The 25,182-nt window shown below is 47.8% G+C and overlaps 5 protein-coding genes across 7 annotated transcripts; 3 read left to right on the top strand and 2 right to left on the bottom strand.

Moving 5' to 3' along the window:
- The first annotated feature begins 162 nt into the window (after nucleotides 1-162).
- LOC129598374 (xaa-Pro dipeptidase-like) lies at nucleotides 163-4,149 on the top strand. The gene is made up of 9 exons (XM_055496246.1): nucleotides 163-394; nucleotides 802-917; nucleotides 1,485-1,686; nucleotides 1,763-1,890; nucleotides 2,130-2,342; nucleotides 2,496-2,618; nucleotides 2,698-2,832; nucleotides 2,978-3,419; nucleotides 3,757-4,149. Exons 1-9 carry the CDS (start codon nucleotides 179-181, stop codon nucleotides 3,952-3,954), a joined length of 1,773 nt encoding a protein of 590 aa, XP_055352221.1. The 5' UTR covers nucleotides 163-178; the 3' UTR covers nucleotides 3,955-4,149.
- LOC129598375 (dnaJ homolog subfamily A member 2-like) lies at nucleotides 4,123-8,174 on the bottom strand. The gene is made up of 10 exons (XM_055496247.1): nucleotides 7,457-8,174; nucleotides 7,189-7,254; nucleotides 6,927-7,029; nucleotides 6,557-6,707; nucleotides 6,382-6,462; nucleotides 6,186-6,319; nucleotides 5,910-6,052; nucleotides 5,642-5,840; nucleotides 5,153-5,280; nucleotides 4,123-4,754 (listed from the first exon to the last, which is right to left on the bottom strand). Exons 1-10 carry the CDS (start codon nucleotides 7,523-7,525, stop codon nucleotides 4,542-4,544), a joined length of 1,287 nt encoding a protein of 428 aa, XP_055352222.1. The 5' UTR covers nucleotides 7,526-8,174; the 3' UTR covers nucleotides 4,123-4,541.
- Nucleotides 8,175-9,565: 1,391 nt separating this feature from the next.
- LOC129598351 (uncharacterized) lies at nucleotides 9,566-13,069 on the top strand. 3 transcript variants are annotated; one of them, XM_055496213.1, is made up of 4 exons: nucleotides 9,566-9,693; nucleotides 10,401-10,497; nucleotides 11,167-11,765; nucleotides 12,430-13,069. In XM_055496213.1, the coding sequence occupies exons 2-4, from the start codon at nucleotides 10,469-10,471 to the stop codon at nucleotides 12,654-12,656; spliced, it is 855 nt and encodes a 284-aa protein (XP_055352188.1). In that variant the 5' UTR covers nucleotides 9,566-9,693; nucleotides 10,401-10,468; the 3' UTR covers nucleotides 12,657-13,069. The 3 variants fall into 3 exon arrangements, with proteins under 3 accessions (XP_055352188.1, XP_055352186.1, XP_055352187.1); XM_055496211.1 differs by having other exon boundaries at nucleotides 9,659-9,915; XM_055496212.1 differs by having other exon boundaries at nucleotides 9,659-9,923.
- A 394-nt stretch (nucleotides 13,070-13,463) lies between these two features.
- Nucleotides 13,464-17,072, bottom strand: LOC129598357 (COP9 signalosome complex subunit 3-like). The gene is made up of 12 exons (XM_055496225.1): nucleotides 16,720-17,072; nucleotides 16,384-16,648; nucleotides 16,105-16,179; nucleotides 15,577-15,678; nucleotides 15,408-15,503; nucleotides 15,263-15,313; nucleotides 15,082-15,189; nucleotides 14,777-14,848; nucleotides 14,618-14,704; nucleotides 14,400-14,513; nucleotides 14,204-14,284; nucleotides 13,464-14,067 (listed from the first exon to the last, which is right to left on the bottom strand). Exons 1-12 carry the CDS (start codon nucleotides 16,905-16,907, stop codon nucleotides 13,861-13,863), a joined length of 1,446 nt encoding a protein of 481 aa, XP_055352200.1. The 5' UTR covers nucleotides 16,908-17,072; the 3' UTR covers nucleotides 13,464-13,860.
- A 192-nt stretch (nucleotides 17,073-17,264) lies between these two features.
- Nucleotides 17,265-23,433, top strand: LOC129598370 (PHD finger protein 14-like). The gene is given in 8 exon segments (XM_055496241.1): nucleotides 17,265-17,930; nucleotides 18,188-18,213; nucleotides 18,458-19,029; nucleotides 19,711-20,258; nucleotides 21,858-22,116; nucleotides 22,118-22,397; nucleotides 22,482-22,940; nucleotides 23,003-23,433. Coding segments are annotated over 8 exon segments (2,730 nt in total). The 5' UTR covers nucleotides 17,265-17,454; the 3' UTR covers nucleotides 23,113-23,433.
- Nucleotides 23,434-25,182: the final 1,749 nt, after the last annotated feature.

The raw sequence follows: 25,182 nt of genomic DNA, 5'->3' as shown, positions 1-25,182 counted from the left end.
CGATTGGCCCGCCCATGCACTTATCTGCCGTAATGTGCCAGTGATGCGTCACAGCGGCTCGTGTTACAATTTGTTTACGATTCGACGCACCGGACCGTTATTAAATTGGCCAGTTAATTTTCTTGCTGCATCCTTCCGCGAATCGGACCACAGTCAGCAGCAAAAAACCAGTCAAAACATGCTTTCTGCCACTGTACAGAACTTAACGAGCGCTGTTTATCCTGCTTTTTTCCTGCACGCCAGTTCACCCTGGCAAATCGGGACCCGTGTGTTTCGTGCGTCTCGGGAATTTGGTGGCAGAAGAGGCTTTTCTGATTTGTCTGTTTGGAATTGTTACCAGACCGTGTTTGTGCGTGAAGCGTGGAGAAGAGGAGCGTCGAGTCACTCGAAAACAGTAAGCAGTATACTGTACTGTACGTGTACGATTAGAGTTTGTTGATTTGCTTTAAATTTGACGAGTAGACGATGGTAAAGTGTAATTTAATTGGACCAGCTAGGAAAATAGCCAGTAGAAGTTGATTGTGTCCGTGGAAAAGTGAAAAATGTGGAATGCGCACATCGATAAAATATTGGTGTCTGTCCGTGTCGTGTTGGTTATCAGTCGATGGCAGTGTTTATCGCCGTCCACAGTAATCGTTATCAGTTATTATCTTATCGCGACGCGCGATAAGAAAGCAGTGAAGTGCGGGGATGGCTGGTGGCGGAAGTGGGACGATCGCTGAATGACTAGAATCTATTTCAGTGTTTTGGCACAAGCTGCAGCTTGCTCGTCCCATTTCGTGATTTGTTGTCGTTTCTTAGGCCTTAAGGAAAATGGCATCGGAGCACGGCTCGCATCCGCACCCGCAGACCCACACGCACGCTCATCCGCACGAACTGCCGCGGAAGGCCTCGCTGGGAGACGGCACGGGACACGGGCAAGTGGCACAACTCTCTGTGTTGTGTTGATTGAATTTTATTGCAGTAACTGAGTAATACTGTATTATGTACTCGCTTGTTCTGATGCTTCATACTCATAGTGATGGTGTTGTCATTTTTGTCTTTTGCTGTCCACACTTGAACATATACCGTATTATTATTCCCCAGTTGATTTAACCTTGTTAGTTAAATGTAGTAATGTTAGGTAAATGTAGTTACTTGATAATTGTTCTTTTATTTTTTTATTGATTGTTTTTCTCTTTATTTCCTTGTTTGTATTTGTTGGGGAAGGAGAAATATACAGGAAATATGGAAGCAGTAAAGTAATGCGTACTCGTTTGAGCGTTAGCGGTGAGGAGATGCTTTTTTTACTAAATGCTCAGTCAGTAGTTAAGAGACCGTATTAGTGGAAATACTTGCTCGGGAAATGGTGGATTGTATTGATTGATAATCGTATGACACGTTGCAGTGGTGTTCTTTAAACGCTGCGTGCGATACAGTACAGATATCTGTCGGTCGGGTGATTAATGTTTGTGTTGATGGTTGTTGTTTGTTTGATTGTGTAGGCCGGCGTACGCGGTGGGCAAGCATAAGGTGTCGATGAAGCTCTTCGCCAAGAACCGCGAGCGGCTGTGCCAGCGACTGCTGCGGCAGCAGACGGCGGCGGCGCCCTCCTCGGGCATGGCCGACAGCCGGCTGGTGGTGCTGCTGCAGGGCGGCCCCTCCGACACGCGCTACTGCACCGACGTCGACCTGCTCTTCCGCCAGGTAGGTCACCCTAACAGACCGTTTGGCAGATCGCTTAATCCACCGCTTCCCGCTCATTCAACGGCATTCAATGCAGGAGTCCTTCTTCCACTGGGCCTTCGGCGTCCTGGAGCCCGACTGCCTCGGCGCCATCGACGTCCGCACCGGCAGCAGCACGCTCTTCGTGCCGCGCCTCCCCGACTCCTACGCCGTCTGGATGGGCAAGTACGGTCTCGCTGCTACAGATAATTATAACACTTGACAATTTATTCATCTAAATGATGGTCAAAAAATAATGCTGAGTAATTTGATTATCGAATCATTATGATGGCAATGGATGTTCAGATTCAGTGTGATGCGATTTCAAAGCGAATATGGATTAATAAATACTCGTATATACAGTGTAGTCATTTGGCATTACGTTGGTTTGGCTGACAAGTGTTGTGTTTTGTCGTGGTGGGTAGACTGTGGACGCTGGCGGACTTCAAGAGTCGCTACATGGTGGACGAGGTGCACTACACGGACGAGATGGCGGACAAGCTGCCGGCGGAGGCGCTGCTGCTGACGCTGACGGGCGTCAACTCCGACAGCGGCAAGACCACCAAGGAGGCCAGCTTCAAGGGCATCGAGCGCTTCCGCGTCGACAGCAGTCTCCTCTATCCCGAAATATGCGAATGGTCAGTCCACAGACCGGCACTTTCGTCGAAATTTCATTTAGATTCAAGTATTCTGTGCATGTTTCTCCAATTATTCTGTGCAATCTCTGATAAATTTTATTTCTCTTATTTCCCGCATTGAAGTTAGTCTTAACAGTCAGTGCTGATTTGCAGTCGGCTGTTGAAGACGGTGGACGAGCAGGAAGTGCTGCGGTACGCCAACAAGATCAGCAGCGCGGCGCACCGCGAAGTGATGCGCAAAGTGCGGCCGGGCATGAAGGAGTACCAGCTGGAAAGGTCGGTGGTGAATATCCAGTGCCGTTCGGCCATGGTTGGTTAAATACACATTAAGGCAATACGCTGTTCGTTGTCGCAGCGAATTCCTGCACGCGGCGTACGGCGGCGGCGGGTGTCGTCACGTGGCCTACACCTGCATCTGCGGCACCGGCGAGAACTCGGGCACGCTGCACTACAACGTCAACGACCGCGTCATCAACGACGGCGACATGTGGTCAGTGGATCGACATACATCTCTTCCTATTTATTTCTATTTTATTCCTATTTATTCTTATGTTATTGTGTAATTGCTAGATATATGTGGATATATGTATATATATTTCTTTATTTATTTGTTGTGTTAATTTTCTCACTTGCAGCCTGTTCGACATGGGCGCGGAGTACTACTGCTACGCGTCGGACATCACCTGCTCCTTCCCGGCCAACGGCAAGTTCAGCCCCGACCAGAAACTCGTCTACGAGGCGGTGCTGAAGGCCAACCGCGGCGTGATGGCGGCCATCAAGCCGGGCGTGTCCTGGCTGGAGATGCACCTGCTGGCCGAGCGGACGCTGCTGGAGGAGCTGAAGCGGGGCGGCCTGCTGCAGGGCGACGTGGAGCAGATGATGGAGGCGCGGCTGCCGGCCGTCTTCATGCCGCACGGACTGGGCCATTTGCTGGGCATCGACGTGCACGACGTCGGCGGCTACCCGGCCGGGACGGCGAGGATTAACAAGCCCGGCCTGCGCAGTCTGCGCACCACGCGCGTCCTGCAGCCGGGCATGGTCCTCACCGTCGAGCCGGGATGCTACTTCATCGATCCGGTCAGTCGAATTATATCTACATTATTTCAGATTTTCTTTTGAATTAATTAGACATTATTTCATTGTATTTTCGATTGTGTATTTGCATTATTTCGGATTTTATTTTTACATTATTTTGAATTAATTAGATAATATTTCAGATTATTTATGATTTTATATTTTCATTATTTTGGATTTAATCAGAGATCTTCTAGACTATTTTAGGTTTCATGTTTACATTATTTCGGATTAAATAGGTTTTATATGTACGTAATTTTGAGGTAATTGGATGTCGCTTCCGATTATTTTACATTTTAGTTAAAATTTTTTCGATTAATATGGTTGGTTGTGTGTGTAGTTGTTGGACGCGGCGCTGGCGCATCCCGAGCACGGCAAATTCCTGGTGGCGGACATGATCAAGCGCTTCCGCGGCTTCGGCGGCGTGCGCATCGAGGACGACATCATCGTGACGCAGCACGGCATGGAGCTGCTGACGGATGTGCCGCGCACCGTCGACGAGATCGAGGCCTTCATGGCCGAATCCCGCCACGCCTGATCAGAATACCATTCAAGTTTCAACAACCTCTTCACTTCTATGCCTTCCCAATGTGTTCGTTGTGATTTTTATGGTTTAATTTATTTTTGGCCATTTTTTATACTCTTGCTACTGACTGTTGATTGCGTTTTGCGCCCGTGCTAAACACCGCTGACTGAAGGAAACAAATGCGTTAAATAAATTTAGTAAATCAAAGTATTACGAATCACCCGTTAAACACTGCTGACTTTCATTGCTCGTGAAAAGAAGAGAAGAAACTAATAAAGCCGCACACAGTGCAGTAACAGTGTCGCATATCCATCGAGGGAATTTGAAGAAAATTACGAAAAGAAAGAGAGAAAAAAGTCGACAAGCAAGAGAAAAGTCGGTTTTTTTGGATTAAATAATCGTAGACAGTGTCAGTAAACTGTAGACCGGCCCGCAAGAAAAGCCGGCGACCAGCAACGCAAAAAACACAAGCACATCACCATGGCGACGTCCCTGTCCGCTGCCGGCGTTCCTCGACGGCGAGCCAGCCAGTGCGGCTGGTGCGCGTCTCCGTCCGGGGGACGAGGGAGCGCAAATAGTCCGCGGCGGGCGGAGTCCGGCTACTGCGTGGCGCAGCGCACGCCCCCGGGGGCGCCGTGGGCCCCCTCCTCGTCCTCGTCGTCGTGGTAGGCCTCCGAGCGCTGGCCGGAATGGTTGGCGTGGCCGTGCGCGGCCGGGTCCAACTCGTGCAGGGCCGCTTCCTCCGCGTCGGCCAGACTGACGCCGGCCGGCAGCGACAACGCCGGCTTCGGTCCCAGCAGATCCTCCAGCTTCTACACACACCAATCAAACACTCACGTATTTTTTCTATTTTTTTCCCAATTTTTTTCCATAATTTTTTTGGCTTCCAAACGACGTAAGTACAATTTAGAAAGGCTTCCTACAATTTATTCCGCATTTTTATTTTTAAAGAAATTATTCCTTATTTTTTATTTATTTTTTTGTATGAAGTGAAGAGTTGGTCGGTTTTTGTGAAGAGAAATCGAAAAGGAAAATGACCGGGAATTTTACAAAACTGCCAAGATAAAATGGGTATTACACTGCCGCAGCGGGCGGTGGCAACTGCGTCACGCACCGGAAGTCGCTGAATTTCTTCTGTTTTTAATATCCAGCTGGGAGATTTTCGTGGAAAATGAACTGCGTTAGAGAGAAAAGTGACTGGGCAAGATACCTTAATATTCTCGGCACTCGTCCAGTTGGTCGGGGGGAAGTTGATGGTGAACTTGACGATGAGGTTGCCGTGCTCGGTGGGGTTGCGGTAGATGGGCATGCCCTCGCCCACCACCGTGTAAATGTCCGCTACAACACACACACACATCATCCATCATCAGAAAAAAACAGAAATGCAAATCAAGAATATACAGGTTAGGGATTACCGTACAGGCATTAGGCATACACAAATAAAAATATAAAAATGCAACGCGAAACAGCAATACACGTAGGTAAGATATATAATAAAATGGAGATATAACGGTTACGAAGAAAAGGAGCATGTAATTTGATGTAAAGGCATAGAAAAATGAACGAGAACAAAAACAGATCTATCTCGTAAGAAAAACCGCAGGATAATTATAGCTCGAGTATAATTATCCGAAAGTATAAAGGAACGGGTATAATTATCCGAAAGGTAACCCTGATTAAAACCGGCGGGTGCACTCACTGGGCGTGATGAGTTGGCCGGGTTTGCGCGTGACCATGAGCGTGCGGCCGTCGAGGTGCGTCAAGGGGCGGTGCATGCCGCAGAGGGCCTCGACGAGGTCCACGTCCATCTTGACGAGGAGGTGCGGGCCCTCGCGGTCGAAGGTGTCGTGCTTGGCCATCTGCAGCACCACGATCACGTCGCCGGCCTCCACGTTGGGCTAGACACGGCCAGACAAGACACGTTTACAGGGTCATCCTGGCAAGCACGACTATCCTTATCTACACACCTTCTGGTCGCCGGCGCCGCGCAGCAGGATCTTGTCGCCGTGCTTGCGGCCCTTGTCCACCTCGATCTCCTGCAGCTTCTTCTCGCGCACCGTCTGCTTCCCGTCGCACTTCTTGCAGCGGTCCGCGTCCGCAAAGTCGTTGCCTGCACATGCATAACACAGCCAATTAATTACTAACAACATCACCAATTATTCTTGAACAACTGCCTGACCAACGATAAATCAAAGAATTGCCGAATGAAATTGCAATTAATTAGCTAGTGCACAGTACTGTACCTGTTCCGCGGCACTTGCCGCACTCCTCCTGCACCTGCTGCATCATGCCCGGCCCGATGGGGCGCAGCGTCACGCGCACCCCCGACCCGCGGCACTGTCCGCAGCGCCCCCCGGCGCCGCTCTTCCCGCCGTACCTACATCAGCATAAAATGAGCGTAAATCACGCATAACCGTTGTAGTCGGGAAGTCTGCTTACCCGTTGCACTGGGAACAGAGCACGGTCTTGTCAATGGAAATCTTGACCGTCTTGCCCTTGTAGAGATCTTCCAGCGTCACACTGCCAGAAAGGAAGGAGAAACAGCCGAAACGTTAGGCCGTCGAACTGCACGCATGTTAAGAATTAAATACAGGACAGGACAGGCCATGCATACTTGAGGGGGAACACGGTGTCCTCGCCGTGCATCCGTCCACCGCGGCCCATACCTCCGCGCATCCCGCCGCCGCCGAACATGTTGCCGAAGAAGCCCCCGCCCATGCCCATGCCTCCGCCGAACAGGTGCTCGAACACGTCCTCGAAGCCCTCTGCAACATCACCAGCAACTTATAGCCACACACCCATACAAACGCCAAGACGCTAACAGCTGCGGACAAGAACAGTTACTCCAGGAGAAATCATCAACTACGTCAACAGAAGAATGAAAGATCAGCTAACGGCGGCTACTACCAGTACCGACCAAGGCATTACAGTGAATTACACTGAATTTGACTGGATAAAGTGAATAATTCAACTGGAGCACTTACGCGCGCCGCCGCCCTCCTTGAGGGCCTGCATGCCGCCGCGGTCGTAGGTCTGGCGCTTCTGCGGGTCCGTCAGCACCTCGTAGGCGAAGCTCATCTCCTTGAACTGCACAACAACACGCAACGCAATACAACATGAACCAGTACAATTAATCAGCCGTCAGAATAAGCCAGCGTCAATGTTAGTGATCCTCAACTGCAACTGCACAGTGGCAGTGGCACACAGCCATCTGCAGAGTAATACTACATCTAACCGGATACGCACCTTCTCGTTCTGCGCCTCGTCCGTGTTCTTGTCGGGATGGTACTGCTTGGCCATCTTCCGGTACGCCTACAGATACACTACAGCTGTACATGTCATTGCAGTACAGAATTGACTGCATCACACTGATCACGACCGGGGTCCGGGACGGGACCAGCTGCCTTGAGTGCCTTCCCTCCATCCGCACCAGTTGCACACTGCGCTGTCTGTGTCGGTGCCAGCCTGAGCCTGCCAGGCAATGATTAATCACTCACTTAGGCTACTCGATTACCTTCTTGATGTCCGCGTCGCTGGCGTTGGGCCGGACGCCCAGCAGATCGTACAGCGTCGTGTCGGGCATTTTATTTATCCTGCTCCTATGAGTCCTATCTGAGTTATCTCACTGGTCTGTCAAGACTCAAGAGGAATACCACGCCAATCACTCTATCACGCGGCTCTATATCCCGATCAATCTAATTACTAATTAGATGGATCAGACGCAGCTACTCTCTATCCGATCTCCTCCAGTTCCTTTCGCGGCTTCGCCAGATAGTAATATTCCTCTCACTCCTCAGCTTCAGTTGATTCACTAACGGGATAGATATTCAACTACTTCAATCGCGGATACGAATGTCGGACTCGGACGGGAACCGCTCACACCGCGCCAGAATAAATGATACGAGTAGATGGCAAGAAACCACAGACTGAGATCCACGGACGGACTGACACCAGGCTGACAAAATCTATCTGTATTTTCCAGCCAAACTGCCGAGGATTTTAATCCACACTGCGACAATCACAGATCAACAGCCAACTTATATCACAACCACACCCCAAAAGAGGATCCCTCGCGCTAAACACCACAATGTCAGTATTCAAATGAGAAATCTGAAATCTGCCTGATTCTTCGCTTCGCAGATCGGAATCAGCAGAATTTCAGCTCAGGTTCCTTCCACCAGGATTAAAAATCGAGAACGGATAACCGAATGCGCAATGCGGATTTAGGATTTCGCAGCAACTGGAAATTCAGATTACAGACTGCTTGAGCCACAGAGTCCGAAGCGTAAAGCCGTGCGCCATGGCGCAGCTGCTCCACCGCGGACGGCACACACTGCACTCGCGATACAGTACTGTGCATAGTGCGCACTGCGTACTGCATAGTGCATACAGCATCGATGCACTTCCGGCCATAATTATAATTAAGTATTGTATTAATTTTATGTGCACTGTGAAGGTGTGAAGTACTTACATGTACTTGTACTGCAGTACTTGTACTACAAAGACTGCTGACTTACAGAATTTACAATAATAATTTTTAATTTAATAATAAGTCGTGATTTGCTTGATTTGATTAATTGGAATGTTATTACAAGTGGACACGTGGAAATTCGGCGCGGAAACGCGGCATCCCTCCTGAGGACGGCACCAGCCTCGCCTAATTTTGATTAAAATAATGTCTTCTGTGATTCAGCGCCTGTTTCCTCTGTCTGTTGATGCTGTAGTAAAGAAGAAAATCTCGATCTACTACTAAAGATCGAAAAAACAGAAATTTGTACGATAATGATATAATGGGGGGATAAGCAGAAAAGTGCCGGTGTCCTTTCCGGCGCTGCGCAGTGCGCATTATCAAAAGTATTTTAATCTCAATTCCGCTTGCGAACATTAGCGAGTATCGTATCGTATACTTCGTATAGATATCTATACGTAGGTGGTTGTGTACTTATGATTAAAATTTCAAGACTACAATATCGCAATTTGCGTACAATAACTACAATTCCTCCATGATTTCGTGGAGGAATTATGGAAACGCGTGCAATTATCATTGCAATTCATTGTCAGCTGAGAAAAGTTGTTATTAGCGGACTTGTGATTAATTATATAAACAGCACCCGTATGTGTTGCACAGTCTGAACTCTGAAAACTTTGTTTACTTACGAACAAGTTGAACGCAGCGTACAAGTACAAGCACGCCACGTACGTATAAATTTATAATTAACGATAAAATTTAGTTATTAGATGAGATGTACTATAAATATATAATATGTAACTGTGTATACGTATAGAATAATTATAAATATTACAAAATAATTATAAACCGCTAGTAATAACTAATAACTAGCGAGGTGGGACCCTGAGCATATATCTTATACAGGTACAACGCATGTACAGCTGAATTGTATTGTACAATAAAACGTTGACGCGGGCTATAGCTGGATCAGGTGTTTTCCTCCAAATTTAAACACAGAGTATATCTATATATATAGATATAGCGTTTCGCGTTGTCAGGAGTTTGTCGTGCACCTGTCCGCTGCACAATCGCAAGAGGCCTGCTGATATTCCTGTCACAACAACATTCAACAACTCCTGTTGATTGCGACAGAGTAAACAAATTTCTGCTGATTGACTAGTTATAACGCGCGGCATGTACCCATCTCACGATCAGATATCTGTAACGCTGCGCTTCTCTTTATAATCGACATGCACCAAACTTCCGGTCGCCATTCAATTCCCACCCGTACACATTAAGTAGTAAGTACTGTGGAGCTACAGAATATACTGCAGAATTTTATATGCGGATAGAATGTAATATTTTGCGGCGCCATTTTTCCGGAAATAAACCTGTGTTTGTGCACGTACTGATGTACTGTATAATACTGTATACGTGCATATCCAACGAGATAAACTGGATGACATTGCATCGTTTTGACGTCAGTTTTCTTGCACTGATCTTATTTTGCAGTTATTATACGGGTATACAAGTTAGTAGTGAAGTTACTTAATATTCTGCTGAAAGGCAAAAATAATAGAATATATTTTTGCCATTATAAAAGAAAATAATAGAATATATTTTTGCCATTCTTCCCCAGTTCTTCTATATTGCCATTATAAAAGAACTTGGGAAGAGATTACGTTCTCATTCAGGAGAAGCCCGCTCGCACGAATTTCTTCGACAACGTCTGTCTATAGAGATACAGCGTGGTAACGCGGTTTCTGTTTTGGGCACGGTGGAGAAAGCGGAAATGTTTAACGAGTTGTTGTTTTTGTAACTGCTTCTTTAACACGTGTTTAAGTGATGGTTTGTAATAAAGAAGGAGTGAGATAGAATATTGTCAGATACAAATACTAAGCAGTTAATAATGGTTCCATTCTGAGATACTACGATAGTACGATCACCATCCTATGATTATAACAATTCTGGATGCGTATTGATGACTACGGATAACGTCCTTATTTAGGCGGTTGTGACCGGAAGTGAGAATTCCTTAATAATTCCAGTTTCCATGCGTCGTGAGGATTGAGATTGATGCCATTTGTCTGTCCGTGGAGATGCCGGTAATACTTCCGTATAATATGTACAATACTTGGATAGTACACAATTAACATTAAATTTATTATTTTGAGTACGGCTAGAAAGTGTCGTACCCTCGTACCATACGGCGGCGTACGCCATCAAAGATTATTAATTTGTATGAAAATGTAATCATATTTAACAGTAATTTATGGAATGATACAGCGCCGCTTTATTGTTCTTACAACTTGCAAGTGCTGTACTGCAGCCCAATACCTGTACCTCGTATCTACTTATAGTGGATTTCGGTATACGGAATTCTAAGTTGCTTTATTAAATAAACTTTATAAAGTATCGGTTTTAGTGGCGATATACTTACTTGTTTTACTTCCAAATAAACTAATTTTGATATTATTATTTCACTAACAATAAGTAATATTAAACAAAATTAACGTACAGAACTGAGCACTTGTACCGTTGTACGCACGCCGTCGCACGGTCAAATTCATACGCTACGATATGGCAGCCAATGGCCGGGCAGTAAACAGCTGTTTGCTGTGGAGTGGGCGGCGACTGCAGTGTAACAAAAAATACAGTTAATTTCTGTAAAATCCGAAATGCGGCGGCAGTGCGTGCCGTCTGTATGGCAGATTCCAGTTTGGAACTGCATTGCTGTAATAGTCAACTGTTGATTGTTTTCCTGACACGGGAAGGCGCAGCATCGACGCAGCGGACTGTAACCAGCATTCTGCGTGGGAAGCGTGTCCCTGTCCGTATCCGTATCGCTCCCAGTACCGGCACAACGGCGATCGATACGCGTCTGTCTATTCCTGTTCCTGCTCTTCTGTCATGACGTACCAGCCCGACTCGGTCAACTCCTCCAACGCCAAACCCACCTACTACAGCGAGCGCACCGAGGTCCGCGAGTCCACCGAACTGCCGCGCGTGCACGCCTACAAGGCCAACTTCCCCTTCGACGCCATGGGGGCGACGCGCGTCAGCACGGCCGAGGATCCCGATCAGTCGGAGAAGACGCGCATCCACAGCCTGTACAGCGGGCCCCTGCTGGACGTGCCGCCGCCCCTGGGCGTGTACCTGCGCGGGCTGGGCGTGCTGTGGCACGCGCTGAACGCCTACAAGGACCTGCTGCTGGACGTGGCGCAGTCGCTGTTCCTGCTCTTCCTGCAGCACCCCGCCCTCGGCGTCTTCTGCACCGTGCTCGGAGTGTTCGTTCTCACGCCGTTGGGGGTCTTTCTCGGGTTCAGCCTCGTCAGCGCCGTCAGTGTGGCCGTCACGGCCTTGATTGTCGAAGGTGAGCAAAGCACTGTTGTAAATTATTACGGGAATTTCCCTTCTTCCTGCCACTTGCATTTCATTGTCGATTTTTTTCTACTATTATTTTCCTGCAGTTTTTTTCTGCATTTTTCTTATATTTCTGCCATTTGTTTCTTTATTTTTGGAAATTATTTTATGGGAATTTATGCAGTGAATTTTCCCTTTTTTAAAGTATTTAATATTATCTTAGTTTTGGTCTTGTGGAATTAGGAATGTATTTTTTAATTTTAATTTGGCAATTTGTTTTGGATAATGCGGCTGTTTTGACTTTCTTTCCCCGTCATTCTTCCCCGGAATCCCCACCATTTGCGAATCGTTGTGAGTGTATGGGATTTTCCCTTTCATTTTAAAATTTTTTTATTCAGTTTATTTAGTTTATATTTATGAATTTCTCTGACGTAGTTGTCCACTTTTTCCTGTAATAATAATTTTCCACATTTTGTGAATCGTTTTGGCTCTGAAGGATTTTCCGTACACTTTGTAGAAATTATTTGTGGTTTGTAGAAATTGGTCTGCGTATTTGTAGAGCGGATGATCAATTTTTTACGTGTAATTATTTTGGGAATTTTTGGTTGAATTGTTGAATGTTTTTTCATTAGAAATGAATGTGTTTTTTTATGGCGTTGAATGTGTCCTCGTAGGCCTGTTGGTGGCGGGCGGCGTGTTGGCCCTGTTCTTCGCGGTGCCGACGGGCTTCGTGGTGGGCCTGGGCGCCGCCTCGGCCGCCGCCGCCGCCTGGATGGCCCTCAACTGGCTGGTGAAGATGCTGCGCGGCCGCGAGATCCTCGAGGAAGTGCTGCCGGCACGCTACCGCGCCGGCCCGCCCTCCCAGACGAGCCCCTCCACCACGACGACGCAGGTGCAGTAGCCGAGCAGAGAATTATTCTTTAATCGCCCCGGGCACATCCAGTCTTCGCTGCGCAGTGCATTAACAAGTCGGTATACACGACGACCGCTCATCTGTTCGTGCTAATCTCTCTTTATTAATCAAGCAGCTGCGGGCGCTGTTCTGTGCTATAATGCTGGCTGCCTGCCAGAAGGAATCTCTAATTAACCAGCCAATTTCGACCCGGCTTGTGTTGTTCATTTTTAACTTATTCCGCTTTGCCACTGCGATTTTATTTTACGCGTTCCATGACTGGCTGTGTTGTGTTTGTATTGGTTAATACGTTTTTAGCAGACTGTTTGTCAACTTCTCATACACACCCATTCACGATTAATATGGATTTTACTTGATGCTAGAACGTGGTTGTTGTTGATTAAAATAAATTGTACCGGTGATGGATTCGATTATTCGACAATATTAAAAAGACAGGATAACGTAATCAATCTTTTGGCACTGGCAGATTAATCGTGGTATTAGCTCAGTCATGTTTACTGATTTGTATTCTGTGATCGCTTATTGATAAAGATACGAAAATTAATAATTATGATCATGCTATAATTCATTGATACTCGTATTTATACGATAAACTTGTATTCCATTCACTAAAGTTCTAAACTTTTCGCTTTCTGGAACTACAGATACGCGTACAGAGATGCTATTTCCACCGTTTTATTTTCGTTCTGTACGAAATGTGCAAATAAGAAAAGAATTCAGAAGATTATATTGTCGACGGAGATTTGCAGGAAACGGCAGTAAGTGCTTATTGCTGCAATCTGATCCGCATTACTGTTAACGATAAATTTTAACCGGCATTATTATTTTGTCCGTACTGTATGCTACGAATATGTACAGATAGTCCAGTTTTTCTTAGTTTTAGCACTGACTTTAAATAAACACATCAGTTATCTATCTATCGGACGAATAAAAGACAAAAAAACATGTTCACTACAGAGGCGTCGATAAAGCATAGAAACAGCGGGTGAAAACCGAAAGAACACCAATGACTGCCGAAAACATCCAAAGTAAGAAACAGGTGTCAAGGAAACGAGTAGAAAGAGGTGAAGCGGCGATACTGTGTCGCCGTCGCAGTACTGTCAGCTGTACGATGCGGAGATGTGGAGAATCACAAGAGGAGCGTGTGCGCAGAAGCAGGCGCCGTCCTTTTAATTTGCTCACAGTGCCTCTTTCACGGCGATCGGCGGCCGGAGCGCGTGGAGGGCGGCGAGGGGAAGCCGTAGCCGTTGCCCGAGGAGGCGTAGGGGCCCAGGCCCATGCCATAGGATCCCATGCCCATCGGGCCCATCCCCATGCCCAGGGAGCCCATGCCCATGCCCATCTCCATCCCGAACATGCTGCCCCACTCGTCGCGCATCCCCGGCTCACCCTGCACCATCTGCCACACGCAACACAATCAATATTATTCCCAAAAGACTGCCAATCATCTACAATCACTGTATTACTGCCTATAATTAATGAGTATTATTATTACGCGTATTATTAATTACCCACAGAAGAAGATAGTACTGTACCTTGCGCAGGTAGTCGGTGTTGAGGATAATGTCCTTCTCCACGCTGGACGCGGCGTCCATCACGCTCTGCACATGCGACAACTGCGCCGACACAACAACAACACACTGTCACGCTTGTATCAGTTGATTGACTTATCCTTATGAACATGCTGCAATACTGTTAATTTTGTTCCGTCTCAAATGACCGATTTCTTACCGAAGTCTGCAGCGACTCAAAGGCCTGTTCCGGCAGCATGACCAGGGCCTTCTTGCGGAACACCACGATCTTCCGGCCCATGTCGATGCGGCCCAGGAAATCGCTGTAGGTATACTGCCGGAAAAAACAATAATACCAAAAATATTGATAAATAAGCTACTCAAACGACACAACGGTTTGTTTATCAAGCATTTTGTCAGTTAATTGGCGACACTGACCATGTCCAGGAGGAAGGATTCCAGCAGCTCCGGCTGCGTGATCTGCAGTTTGTGCATCAGCACCTGCAGCTCCATGTTCTCGAACACCTGTTCAACGTCCAGGAAATAATCTCCGAATCCCGCAATTAAATTAAGCCGAAACATCAGTCAATCACTCACCCCGGCATGCTTGATCAACTCCTTGACGCGGTAGCGCTTCAAGCACTGCTGCACCAAACCCATGTTCCCGTCCTGCAACACAACAGACAAATTTATTTTGAATTTCAACAGCTTGACGCTCACTTTTTTCCAGCGCAAAAAAAAATCCCCAGCATCACGACTACAAAGTCCAGTTAACAGACAGCAACCGTTGATGCTTGGATGCTGTTTTCTTCGATTACAGCAAGATCAAACGAGTATAATTCCGAAAAAAGGCTGCAAGTTATTGCTTACACTAAAGCGATTAACTCACACCACTGACGTACCTGGTTGAAAACCGCCGCATGTTGGTGGGCGATATTCTGCAGCGCGACGGGATCGAAGGTGTCGGCCAGGAAGGCGTCGTGCAGCGCCTGATACGCAGCCACCGCTTTCTGCAAAAGAATGAAAATCAGAAAATGGACACAAATACCAACTTTGTTAGATTGGATTCGATTGTCGACATACCTTGGTATGGTTCTCCATGTAGTTAGCCACCGTCTTGGGCAGACCCGTCCCCTGCAAAACAACCTAGTCAGACACAGGCACAGAGAAGGACCAAAGATCACCTCCGTTCTCAGGAACAGCGCAAAATGAACAAGGTGCAACTGACCCGGTACTTGGCGAGGAGGACGAGCAGCAGGTACTTCTTGTAGGCCTCGGTGACGGTGGCGTGCATGGCCGTCGCGGCGCCCGGCATGTAGAAGATCTGCCCCCCAGAAAACACAGCTCTTCCTACATCAAGAACGAGACAAGTAAGAGTGTAAGACATACTGCCCTACCGTCTGGATGTTGCGCAGGGCGGAGATGAAGAAGTTGTTGGCCGACAGGATCTGCGCGGCGCTGTAGAAGTACGCCACGCACGACTGCACGTCAGACATTTTCTAAACAAACACACAATCATTCAGTTAACATTAACAGGCTGGAAAATCGACATTACCAACGTCTCACATTTGGCTAAACATTTTTCTCGAAACCAAAACAGACTTAAAGAATTTGAAATGATTTAACATCAACTGTTTCAATTTCTACTGATGTAATTTCAGAATTGAGGTTGCCAATGATCCAAATCAAAGCCAACTGAATGAAATACAATGTAAAAAACTGTTGAAAATCACAGTGCATCAGCAAATACAGTATTAAGTGATTTCAATAAAGTTTCTTGATTTATAACAGAAAAAAACTCGGGAAAATTTGTAGTGTATGCCATAGCATTAAAGATTCATTTGGTTGTATTTCACTTGAAATTAACATGAAAAACGGCTTAAAACTTGAACTGTTTACTGTTTACAAAATGCGACTAGACTGACCTGCGAGGAAATATCGTTGATCTCCGTTTCCAGCAGCTCCAGGGCGCTCTTCACACTGTTACTGGCCAGGGACAACTGCACACACAAACACCACTGTTAAACCAACAAATGTACGACGCATCCAATAACAACAATCGGGATTTTTCTGATGGTGTCAGGTCCATCAAGAGTTCAAGACGAAGTAAAAACACGAGAAAATCCCAAGAAGCCAGAGCCAATGTGCAGCAAACGCTGCACTACCATAGATATCAAATTGCTCATAATTGAGTCCTAATTTACCTGGAGAAAGAGCGGATGGATTTCGGTGAGTTGGTGGGGATTGTCCTGGATGAGCTTGATGACCGCCAGGAAGAGATCGAGACCCGCGTAGGCGGCGTTGTCGCGCAGCAGACGCTCGGCCAGCTGCTTCATCAGCAGACAGACGACGTGGCTGTCCAGGGCAGGCGCCAGCTTCCCCTGGGCCGTCAGGTGCTGCTCGAGGAGGTGGCGGATCTGCAGCAGGAGACTGTCGACGCTGGCCTGCCCCAGCCCCGTTTTGGCCGCCCTACAACACACGCAGATTATGCATGATGGAGCTGTTTCGATAACTGACAGTCTGACACTGAGCCATCGTACAGGACAACGGCCACGGGCGACGGGTGGTGGCGCGCATCCACGCGCTGCATGGCGTTGTTCAGCTCGTTGACGGGGAACTTGCGCAGCTGCTGGACAAACTCCGCGAAATGCCCGCGCAGCTCCTCGTGGGGCTTGGCGCCCTGCTCGGCCTTCAGCAGCAGGCTCACCACGTCCTCCGCGCTCTGCATCCTCACGATCTAATTACTAACGGCGATACAAGTTCAACTTAATGATTACAGTATTTTTTTAGTTGGTCAAAACATCGACTATTCCCTGTGGAAAAGAGAAAACACACACGGAAAGAGTACAAATCGATCTAAACGATGAGATACGCAGTGTGCCATTTTGTTTGGTTTGAAATGTGAATAAGAACGAAGATTCACGTTTAAACTTGCAGCAGTGGCGTAACCACCTGAGGCGTTCTTTCAAGCCTGCAGATGTGTTGTGGTGAGCGGGGGGAATGTGTACAAACAGCGGTTCGGCTCGGCAGTCGCTAATTAGCTGTTGCCTTTTCGGTCGATGGCCTGAAAGTTTGCAGACAGACTTGTTCACTTCGAGCAAAGTTCGAACGGTCGCAGGTTTGAACAGTTCCAAGTGGATACAAATGATCGAATCCGCATGGTTTGCTGTTTCACGGTGATTTTTCTCTAATTTTATCATTGTAATCTTATTCCGTAGCCGTTGGCCGGTCAGTCCACGTGACAAGTGTCATCGGCGCAGTGACGCCTGGTCAGAATGGAGGAGAATGAGCTGCACGAGAACGACGAGTTGGCTTTACCCGAAGACGAAGAAATGGCCACGTCGGGTTCCGACTCCGCATCCAGCTCGGACGCGTCTTCCAGCCAGTCTGCCGTCGAAAGCAGTTCCAGCATAGACCAAGAGCAACTGGAAGCCGAGACAAATAACCACGTCGACGCTGTCCAGCCCGAGAAACCCGCGTCCCCCGCGACAGCGACCCCCGAGTCCGCCGTGGTCGTCAGCAACGGCCCGTCGACGCTCGACGGGGATGCCGGGCCCGAGGACGACGAGGATGACGACGTGCAGATCCTGGATGATGTGTCTGTCGGCGCGACCACCGGGGCCAGCAGCGCCAGCGCCCCGCCGCGTCGCTCGCGCCGCAAGAACTTCGGCAATCGCTACGAGGAGGCCATTCTCAAGGAGAAGGAGGACGGCACGCAGGCCCCCACGCGCACCCGCGCCGAAGTTCTTGGGTAAGCCATTTTTCCCGTTATGAACTTATGTGCAATTGAAAGACAGTGATTCAGATTTTTCAAAATGAAACAAACCAAAGAAATGAAATAATTAACTCTGCCGTTGATCGATCGAACACGAAATTAAGATATTGTTATTGTCATTCATCATTATTGTGTGAGAAATCTCTAGTTGTATCGTTTATCTATTTATTTTGGAAAAATAATTAATATAATTATCTACATACTCGTAGTTTGTCTTTTTTGCGATAAAACAGCTGGAATAGAGGAGAATATTTGTCAAGTGAGGAAAACATTTTTGAAAATTGAATACTGAATAATAATAAGCCCAATATTCCAGAAAATATAATGAATGTTAGAAACTAAACCAGTAAATAATTTTGTAATTAATCAGTCAAATCACCCGGAATAATCTGTAGTGTGTGAAAAGTGGTTAAAATAGATGGAAATATTTTTAAAAACAGTAAAACGATTCATAATAACTGGAATATTACGATGGCTTTTTAATACTGTGTGACATCTGATAGAAGGGAAATCGGAGGACTGGGAGCCGGACGCGGACACGGACGAGGACGACGCGGACTTCCGGCCGGACGCGGCGCGGCTGAATGGCTTGACCAGCCAGTCGGAGCACGGCAGCGCCTCCTCCAGCTCCGAGGGCGACTCCTCCTCGGCCTCGGGCTCCGACGCCGAGGACGAGACGGTGTCGGCGCCCCGCGACCACCACCATCACCACCACAAGAGCAAGGACCCCCTGAACGCGCTGGCGGAGCAGAAGCAGTCGCTGGACGCGCTGCTGGACGAGATCGCGCGCAGCGGCAAGCTGGAGGACGTGAAGATCTGCTCCATCTGTCTGTGGGACGAGACGGACACGGAGAAGGACGCCGTGGTGCAGTGCGACGCCTGCGGGGTGCCGGTGCACGAGGCCTGCTACGGGGTGTTGGGCCAGGAGCTGGAGGAGGCGCACGCGGGCGAGGGCGACGGGCAGAGCAGCACCGAGACCATGCCCTGGTTCTGCGATCCCTGCCGCTACGGCGAGCGCCTGCCGCGCTGCATCGCCTGTCCTAACCTCTACGGCGCCTTCAAACAGACTATCAAGGTGACAGTGATTTATTCTGATATTACTTTTGCGGTTTCTGCGCAGATTTCTTTGCAGCTGTGAAACTGCAGTCATTGATGCTAAAATGTCGTTTCGTTTTGTTGGCAACTTACACACAAATTTTCTTTTTCTTCAAGGCTCGACTGATCGATTTATTTGCTTTCTTTGGAATTTCAAGTAGCATTTAACTTACGAGAATGACTCTCTTTTTACTAAAATAATTTTCTTCGAGTTATTTGTGTATTTTATCTATATTTTATTTTATGATTGGTTTCTTAATTATTGATTTTTTCGTTTCTTGACCGCTGCTATTCGTTTTTAATGTTTGGATTAATCGTTTGTTTAATTATAGTATTTCTTATTTGTGTTTTATTTATTTTCTTGTGTATCCGAATTTACATAATTTTATTCTTTCGTTATTTTGTCGGGTATATATTTAAAAAATTAATTTTTAGAAATATGTATCGGGTTATTTAGCTCTTGATTTTCATCATTTTAAAAGATATTCTGCTGTATGAGGAAAATTTTCAAAAATTACTCCTTACTAGGGAAGTTGACTTAATAACACACGCATTTATTTGGTTGTTTGATTTAGGTTAACAATTGGCTTATTACGAGTTGTAGTAAAATGATTGATTATTTTGAAATAACAATTGAAAATGACTGAATGGTGTTGATTAGGGTGACTGGATCCACAGTGCCTGCGCGCGCTACATCCGCGAGATCTACTTTGACGACGAGGAGCGGTTCTGCGACGCGGTGCTGACGGAGCTGCCGTACGTGCGGTGGGGCGACCGGCCGTGCATCATCTGCGACGACGTGTACGCCAAGAACGCCGGCGTGACGATCAACTGCGAGACGGGCATGTGCCGCAAGTACCTGCACGCCACCTGCGCCATGATGGTGGGCACGGCGGCCGAGCTGGAGCCGGAGATGGGCTACCCGCTGGCCGTCTACTGTCCCGACCACTGCCCCAAGGAGGACCGCTCCAGCAACCGCCGCTGCTTCCTGGCCTCGCTGGGCCTGCAGCGCAAGCACGAGATGAGTCTGCAGGCCCTCACCGAGGAGGAGCGCGCGCGGCTGGACGCCGCCGAGCGCAAGCAGCGCGACAGCTACATCCTGCGGCGCCGCGCCCGCCGCCCCGAGTCCGGCACCGAGTCCAGCGCGCGGCCGCTGCACTCCGCCTTCTGGCTCCTCATGAAGGGACACGAGCGCGCCGACGCCCTAGGGTCAGTGGATAAGCAACAGGTTTCTCTAGAAATTAATACACAGGCGAAGTTTCCTATAATATTCAAGTTTTTAAATTAGTGGACCAGTTTGTTTGTTTTAAAATGATCGCTAGGCTAATTTTCTATAAATACAGTAGTCTACTGGATTAATTTTTCTGCAATAATGATCCTAGTAGTTTGTATTTTTTGAAATTAATTAGCTTAATAACGCTTGTTTACTCCCTTCTCCGCCTAGCAGGAGATACCATCTTGTGAGCGATTTAATTGTGATTTTGTGAATGGAATACGTTAACAGTGATGAACGGTGTTATGAACGAAAATTTCGTGCATTTCCGTTGGATTCTATCTGACAAATATTATTACTCAAGTTTTTAGACAAGTTTTTTCGTCGTACAGTTTGCTATTTAAGAAATTATAAAATACGTGTTATGCTTATTCTGTAAAGCTAGATAAAGAATGCGAACCAGTACTTTATTGTAGGTACATTATGCGCTGTGCACTTCCCGTTGATTAGGGAATAATTAAATTTTCCTATTACAGTACCAGCATATAGAAAAATAATCCTTGACATAGTCGCCTTTTTTCTTAACGTATTAAATGCAACATTATGAATATAATTATCACTTTTCTCTTCCGCTTATATACCGTAGCAGTTTCCCTCTGCAGCCATGTCACGCGGACAATTTTTCTTCACCGCGGGCAATGTAACTGCTTTTTTTTCACGGATGGACTGTCTCTCTAAAATTTCATTTTACCAGTCTGCCAAGGCCTTGCCTGTTTCATGAATCATACCTTTGTTTTTTTTTAATTTGCTTCGGGGTTTGGAAAGCGTAACGGTTTAAATGTTTTTTCGAATATCCTTTATTTTCATTGCAGAATGACCCGGCTTTAGAGGACAAAAAAGTATCTTATACGCTAAAATTATGGCAATTTCTGGCAGTTAACTTGGCTTTCATAGGAATGATGAATTACGTTATTCCATTGTGGCCAAGACAGACCAACAGCACAACCTAAAAGAAATATGATTATTGTATAATTCCCTGAAATTGTTCTAATTATCCGATTTTGGCTAGACTTTGCAGGAGAGACGAGTTTAGATTTGCTCTTCGTTTCCGCTACAGTATGGAAAATATCAGTACGAATTCGATGCAAAATTCAGTAAAATTACAGCCGTAATTTACTGCAGGCGATTCACCAAAATTATAATTTCACCAAAACAGTAATTTTCTCGATCATTTAACAGTAGGAAGGAAATATGTTAAATCCTCGTTCGTTTTGAAGGCAGCTTACGTGCGGCAGGTGTATAATTAGCTGTGTACGACTGCTCACAACGCTCAAACGGCGGTGCCTTATTATCGATTGATTTTTCTCGATTATTCTGCATGCACACGGCACTGAACTGTATTCCTTTCCGGTGCACTCATCCAGAAATCGTCGCTGTGTATATTCCTTAAGTTGTGCTATAATTGTCTGAATTGTTTTTCCCTATCTCACTCTGTTTCTTCCCTGCCGGTATAACCGTTGAATTATAGTGCTCCAAAGTCTCAATAAAGCCGCAAGTGTTAAGTAATTGATTGGAGTGTTGTGATTGGTGCATAGGTGGGACGCGAAGCCCGTGGTGAACTCCAATCCGTTGGCCGACAACCTGCGCTCCTCCCGACCGGACTTCCGGCCGGAGTTCGTGGCGTACGTGTTCAAGCGCGAGAAGCAGATGTCGGAGTGTCTGGAGCGCATGGAGGCGGCGCAGGAGACGCGGCGGGAGGTGCTGCGCCAGCGCGGCAAGTTCGACCCGACGACGGGACGCGCGGCGCACAAGCGCTACACGCTGGAGCTGCAGTACGAGCGGGAGGGGCTTGCTGAAGCTGCTGACGCCCTTCCTGCCCTTCATGGACGACGGCAGCACGGCGCCGCCGGTCGGCAACGGGAAGAAGGCGGGGTCGGCGCGCGGCAAGAAGAAGTCGGAGGACCGCGGCGGCGAGCTGGAGCCGGGCGTGGCGCGGCGCGAGCTGGAGCCCAAGTGCAAGATCTGCGCCAGCTCCAGCTTCCCGCAACGGATGGTGCAGTGCGACGACTGCAAGGAGCGCTTCCACCTCAAGTGCCTCGATCCCCCGCTCACCACCATGCCCAACAAACGCACCGGTCCGTATTAATAATAACAAAATTCAGGATAAAAATTTAACGGTAATATTGATAATATTAAATATAATGTGTTTGATTCAACAGGAGTGAAATGGTTGTGCTCGGATTGTGCGCCGTCCTCGGAGGATTCGGAGGAAGAGGGTGAGGCGGGCGCGGAAGGCGAGCCGGGCGGCGAGGACTCCGGCATCAGCGGGCGGAAGAAGCGGCGTCTGCAGGGCAAGAACCCCGCCCTGGAGCAGCGCCTGCAGTCGGCGGCGGCGGAGGCCGGGCAGCCGCCGGCCAAGCGCCGCAAGGTCTCCTCGGCCGGGAAGAAGGCGGCCAGGAAGGCGGAGATGACGGCGGACGCGGCCGGGACGCCGTCGGCGGCCAGCGGCGAGCCGCAGCCGGGGGTGGCGCCGCGGACGCCGGGCCGGAAGCAGCGCGTGGAGGAGCCGCGGACGGGGCGCTGCTGCAAGTGCCAACAGATGGGCGACGGTCGCGACGCCGTGGAGTGCGATCGCTGCCGGCAGTGGTTCCACTTCAAGACCTGCTTGGATCCGCCGCGTCAGTGCTTCTTTCCGCAGTTAATAATTTATAAGAAAAACAATTATTATTATTCTTTGCAGTGGCGAAATGTCCCCGCACGCGCTTCTACGGGTGGCTGTGCGAGGACTGCAGCAGTCCCGACAACAAGAGCGACGCCGAGGAGCCCGTCGTGCTGGCCGCGGCCACTTAATTGACCGTCGAATGGAGCTAAAAAGCCGCGATGCTCCAGCGGGCTTCTGTCCAAAGAGCATCTGTGCTGGAACTGGATCGTGGCTGGACGGACGCAGCGGCTGTTTGTTTTGCGTATGGATTGATAATTGTTGTCTTTTCGTCTGCTTTTCTCCATCTCATCGGGCTTGTCATGATTGGTTGGCTGGTAGAGTGTAATCATCGTGATTCCTTGTGTAGGGCCTTATTTCTTTATTTAATCCTAATTTGTCAGCGTATTCTAACCGAGCAGTGTTTTCCGCAGTAATGCTATTCCACATAAAGCACAAGACAATTTTGCAGGGTCCACCCAAAATCGGATAACCACTCGTAGATTAATTTCAGGGAATTGTACAAGAATTATATTTCTTTTATGATGTGCTGTTGGTTGGTCTTGACTCTTGGTCCCTTGGTCACAATGGATTAGGGTAATTCATCATTCCGGTGGAAGCTGTGAGAGCCAAGTTGACTGCCAAAATTGTCATATATGTAATTGGATGTACATTGTACGGCTGCGGTAAATGCGGTCAACTGTTCCCTGCAGCCGGGTCAGTCTGCAAAGAAAATGACGGCCATCCAAAAAATGAACACTTACAGTACCAGTTAGAGCTACGCTTTCCAAACCCTGCGGCAAATTAAAAAACAATGAGTGTATGATTCATGAAACAGGCATGGCCTTGGCAGCCTCAGCCGGGTAGAGTGAAATCTAAGAGAGACAGTTGATCCGCGAGAAAAAGCGGCTACACTGCCCGCGGTGAAGAGAAAATGTCCGCGTGACATTGCTGCAGCGGGAAATTTTCCAATGATACTGAAGGGCCTTACAGTTGCTGCGGTACAGTACTTGTATATAAGCGAAAGAGAAAAGCGATGATTGTATTGGGAAAAATTGGCAGTGTTGTGTTGTTTTCTTTGAGCTTTCCGTCTTTTCTGGAAAAGACGGTAGCCATAAGTGAACGCGCTGGCGCTATCACATCTGTACTTGTCGATAAGGTGACCTTCGCACTGTTTCCACTGTTCCACTGCAGCATGCGTCCCCTGCTCGTCCTCACCCTCCTGCTGCTGGCCGCCTGCTCGGGCCCCGTGGCTGGCCAATGTCCGGCTAGCTGTGCCGGGCAAATTCCCTGTAGTCCAAAGTGCGAGCGATTCTGTATGAGCTACTGCGCCCGGGCCCGGAGTCCCTCGCCGTCCGCTCATGCTGCGCAGGCGGCCCACCGTGGGCCACGGGCATAACATGTGCTTCTACACAGGCCAGCCCGTGCTTCTCGCCTTACTGCGTCAGCGCTACCGTTGCCCTGTCGTCAGCCGATCCAATTAGGCAACTACACCTTACCGCTCTGCATTTAAATACCGGCCTGTCCATCAACTGACACAGATACATCTACAGAGTACTGTCTGATTTTTGCTGGACGGGTTTACAATAATTCTTACATGACAGTATCAATACATTTTTAACTAGTTGAATCTTGTCTAAGCGGTTGACCGCGTTGTAACTACGTCTTCTGACCAGATTGCCATAATACATGTTAAGTTAAGTTAAGTTAAGTTTAATCGTTTAACGTCCGCACACAGTCTGGGTAAGACCCAATCCGAGGCAGCAGACTCGTCATAATTAAAATAGAGCAAACATCGAATAATGCTAGGCAAACAAATTAACAAGCGCTCAAATTTGTAACAACTGCACATGATCAGTGTGGTAAAACTTTTTAAGCGACTTTACTGTTTTCCAATCAACAATATTTAAAGCCGTTTTAAATTTACTCAAACTCCCATAAGCTTCTGCCGGCATGCGTAGGTCATTCCATATCCTAGCCATCCGATAGGCGAAAGATTTGTCCGACGGGGGAAGTGTTAGACCACAAAACGTTGATCCGGTGGGGATTATCGGGCATGGGTGTTCAGCCATCCTCTGCCAATGACGCGTCGCACCTGCAACACCACAACGCGCAGTAACATCCTTGCAGAATAATTTATCTCCGTAGGGGATAATGTTGTACATGTATTACGCATAAATCACACATTGTCGGAAGCTGTTTCTCAGTGTGACCTTTAGTTT

This window comes from Paramacrobiotus metropolitanus, unplaced genomic scaffold (assembly GCF_019649055.1).
Source record: "Paramacrobiotus metropolitanus isolate TYO unplaced genomic scaffold, Prichtersi_v1.0 Parri_scaffold0000120, whole genome shotgun sequence".
In the NCBI taxonomy this organism is placed as follows: Eukaryota; Metazoa; Tardigrada; class Eutardigrada; order Parachela; family Macrobiotidae; genus Paramacrobiotus; species Paramacrobiotus metropolitanus.
Note: the sequence above shows the minus strand (reverse complement) of the source record. Positions and strands in the feature narration are given on the sequence as shown.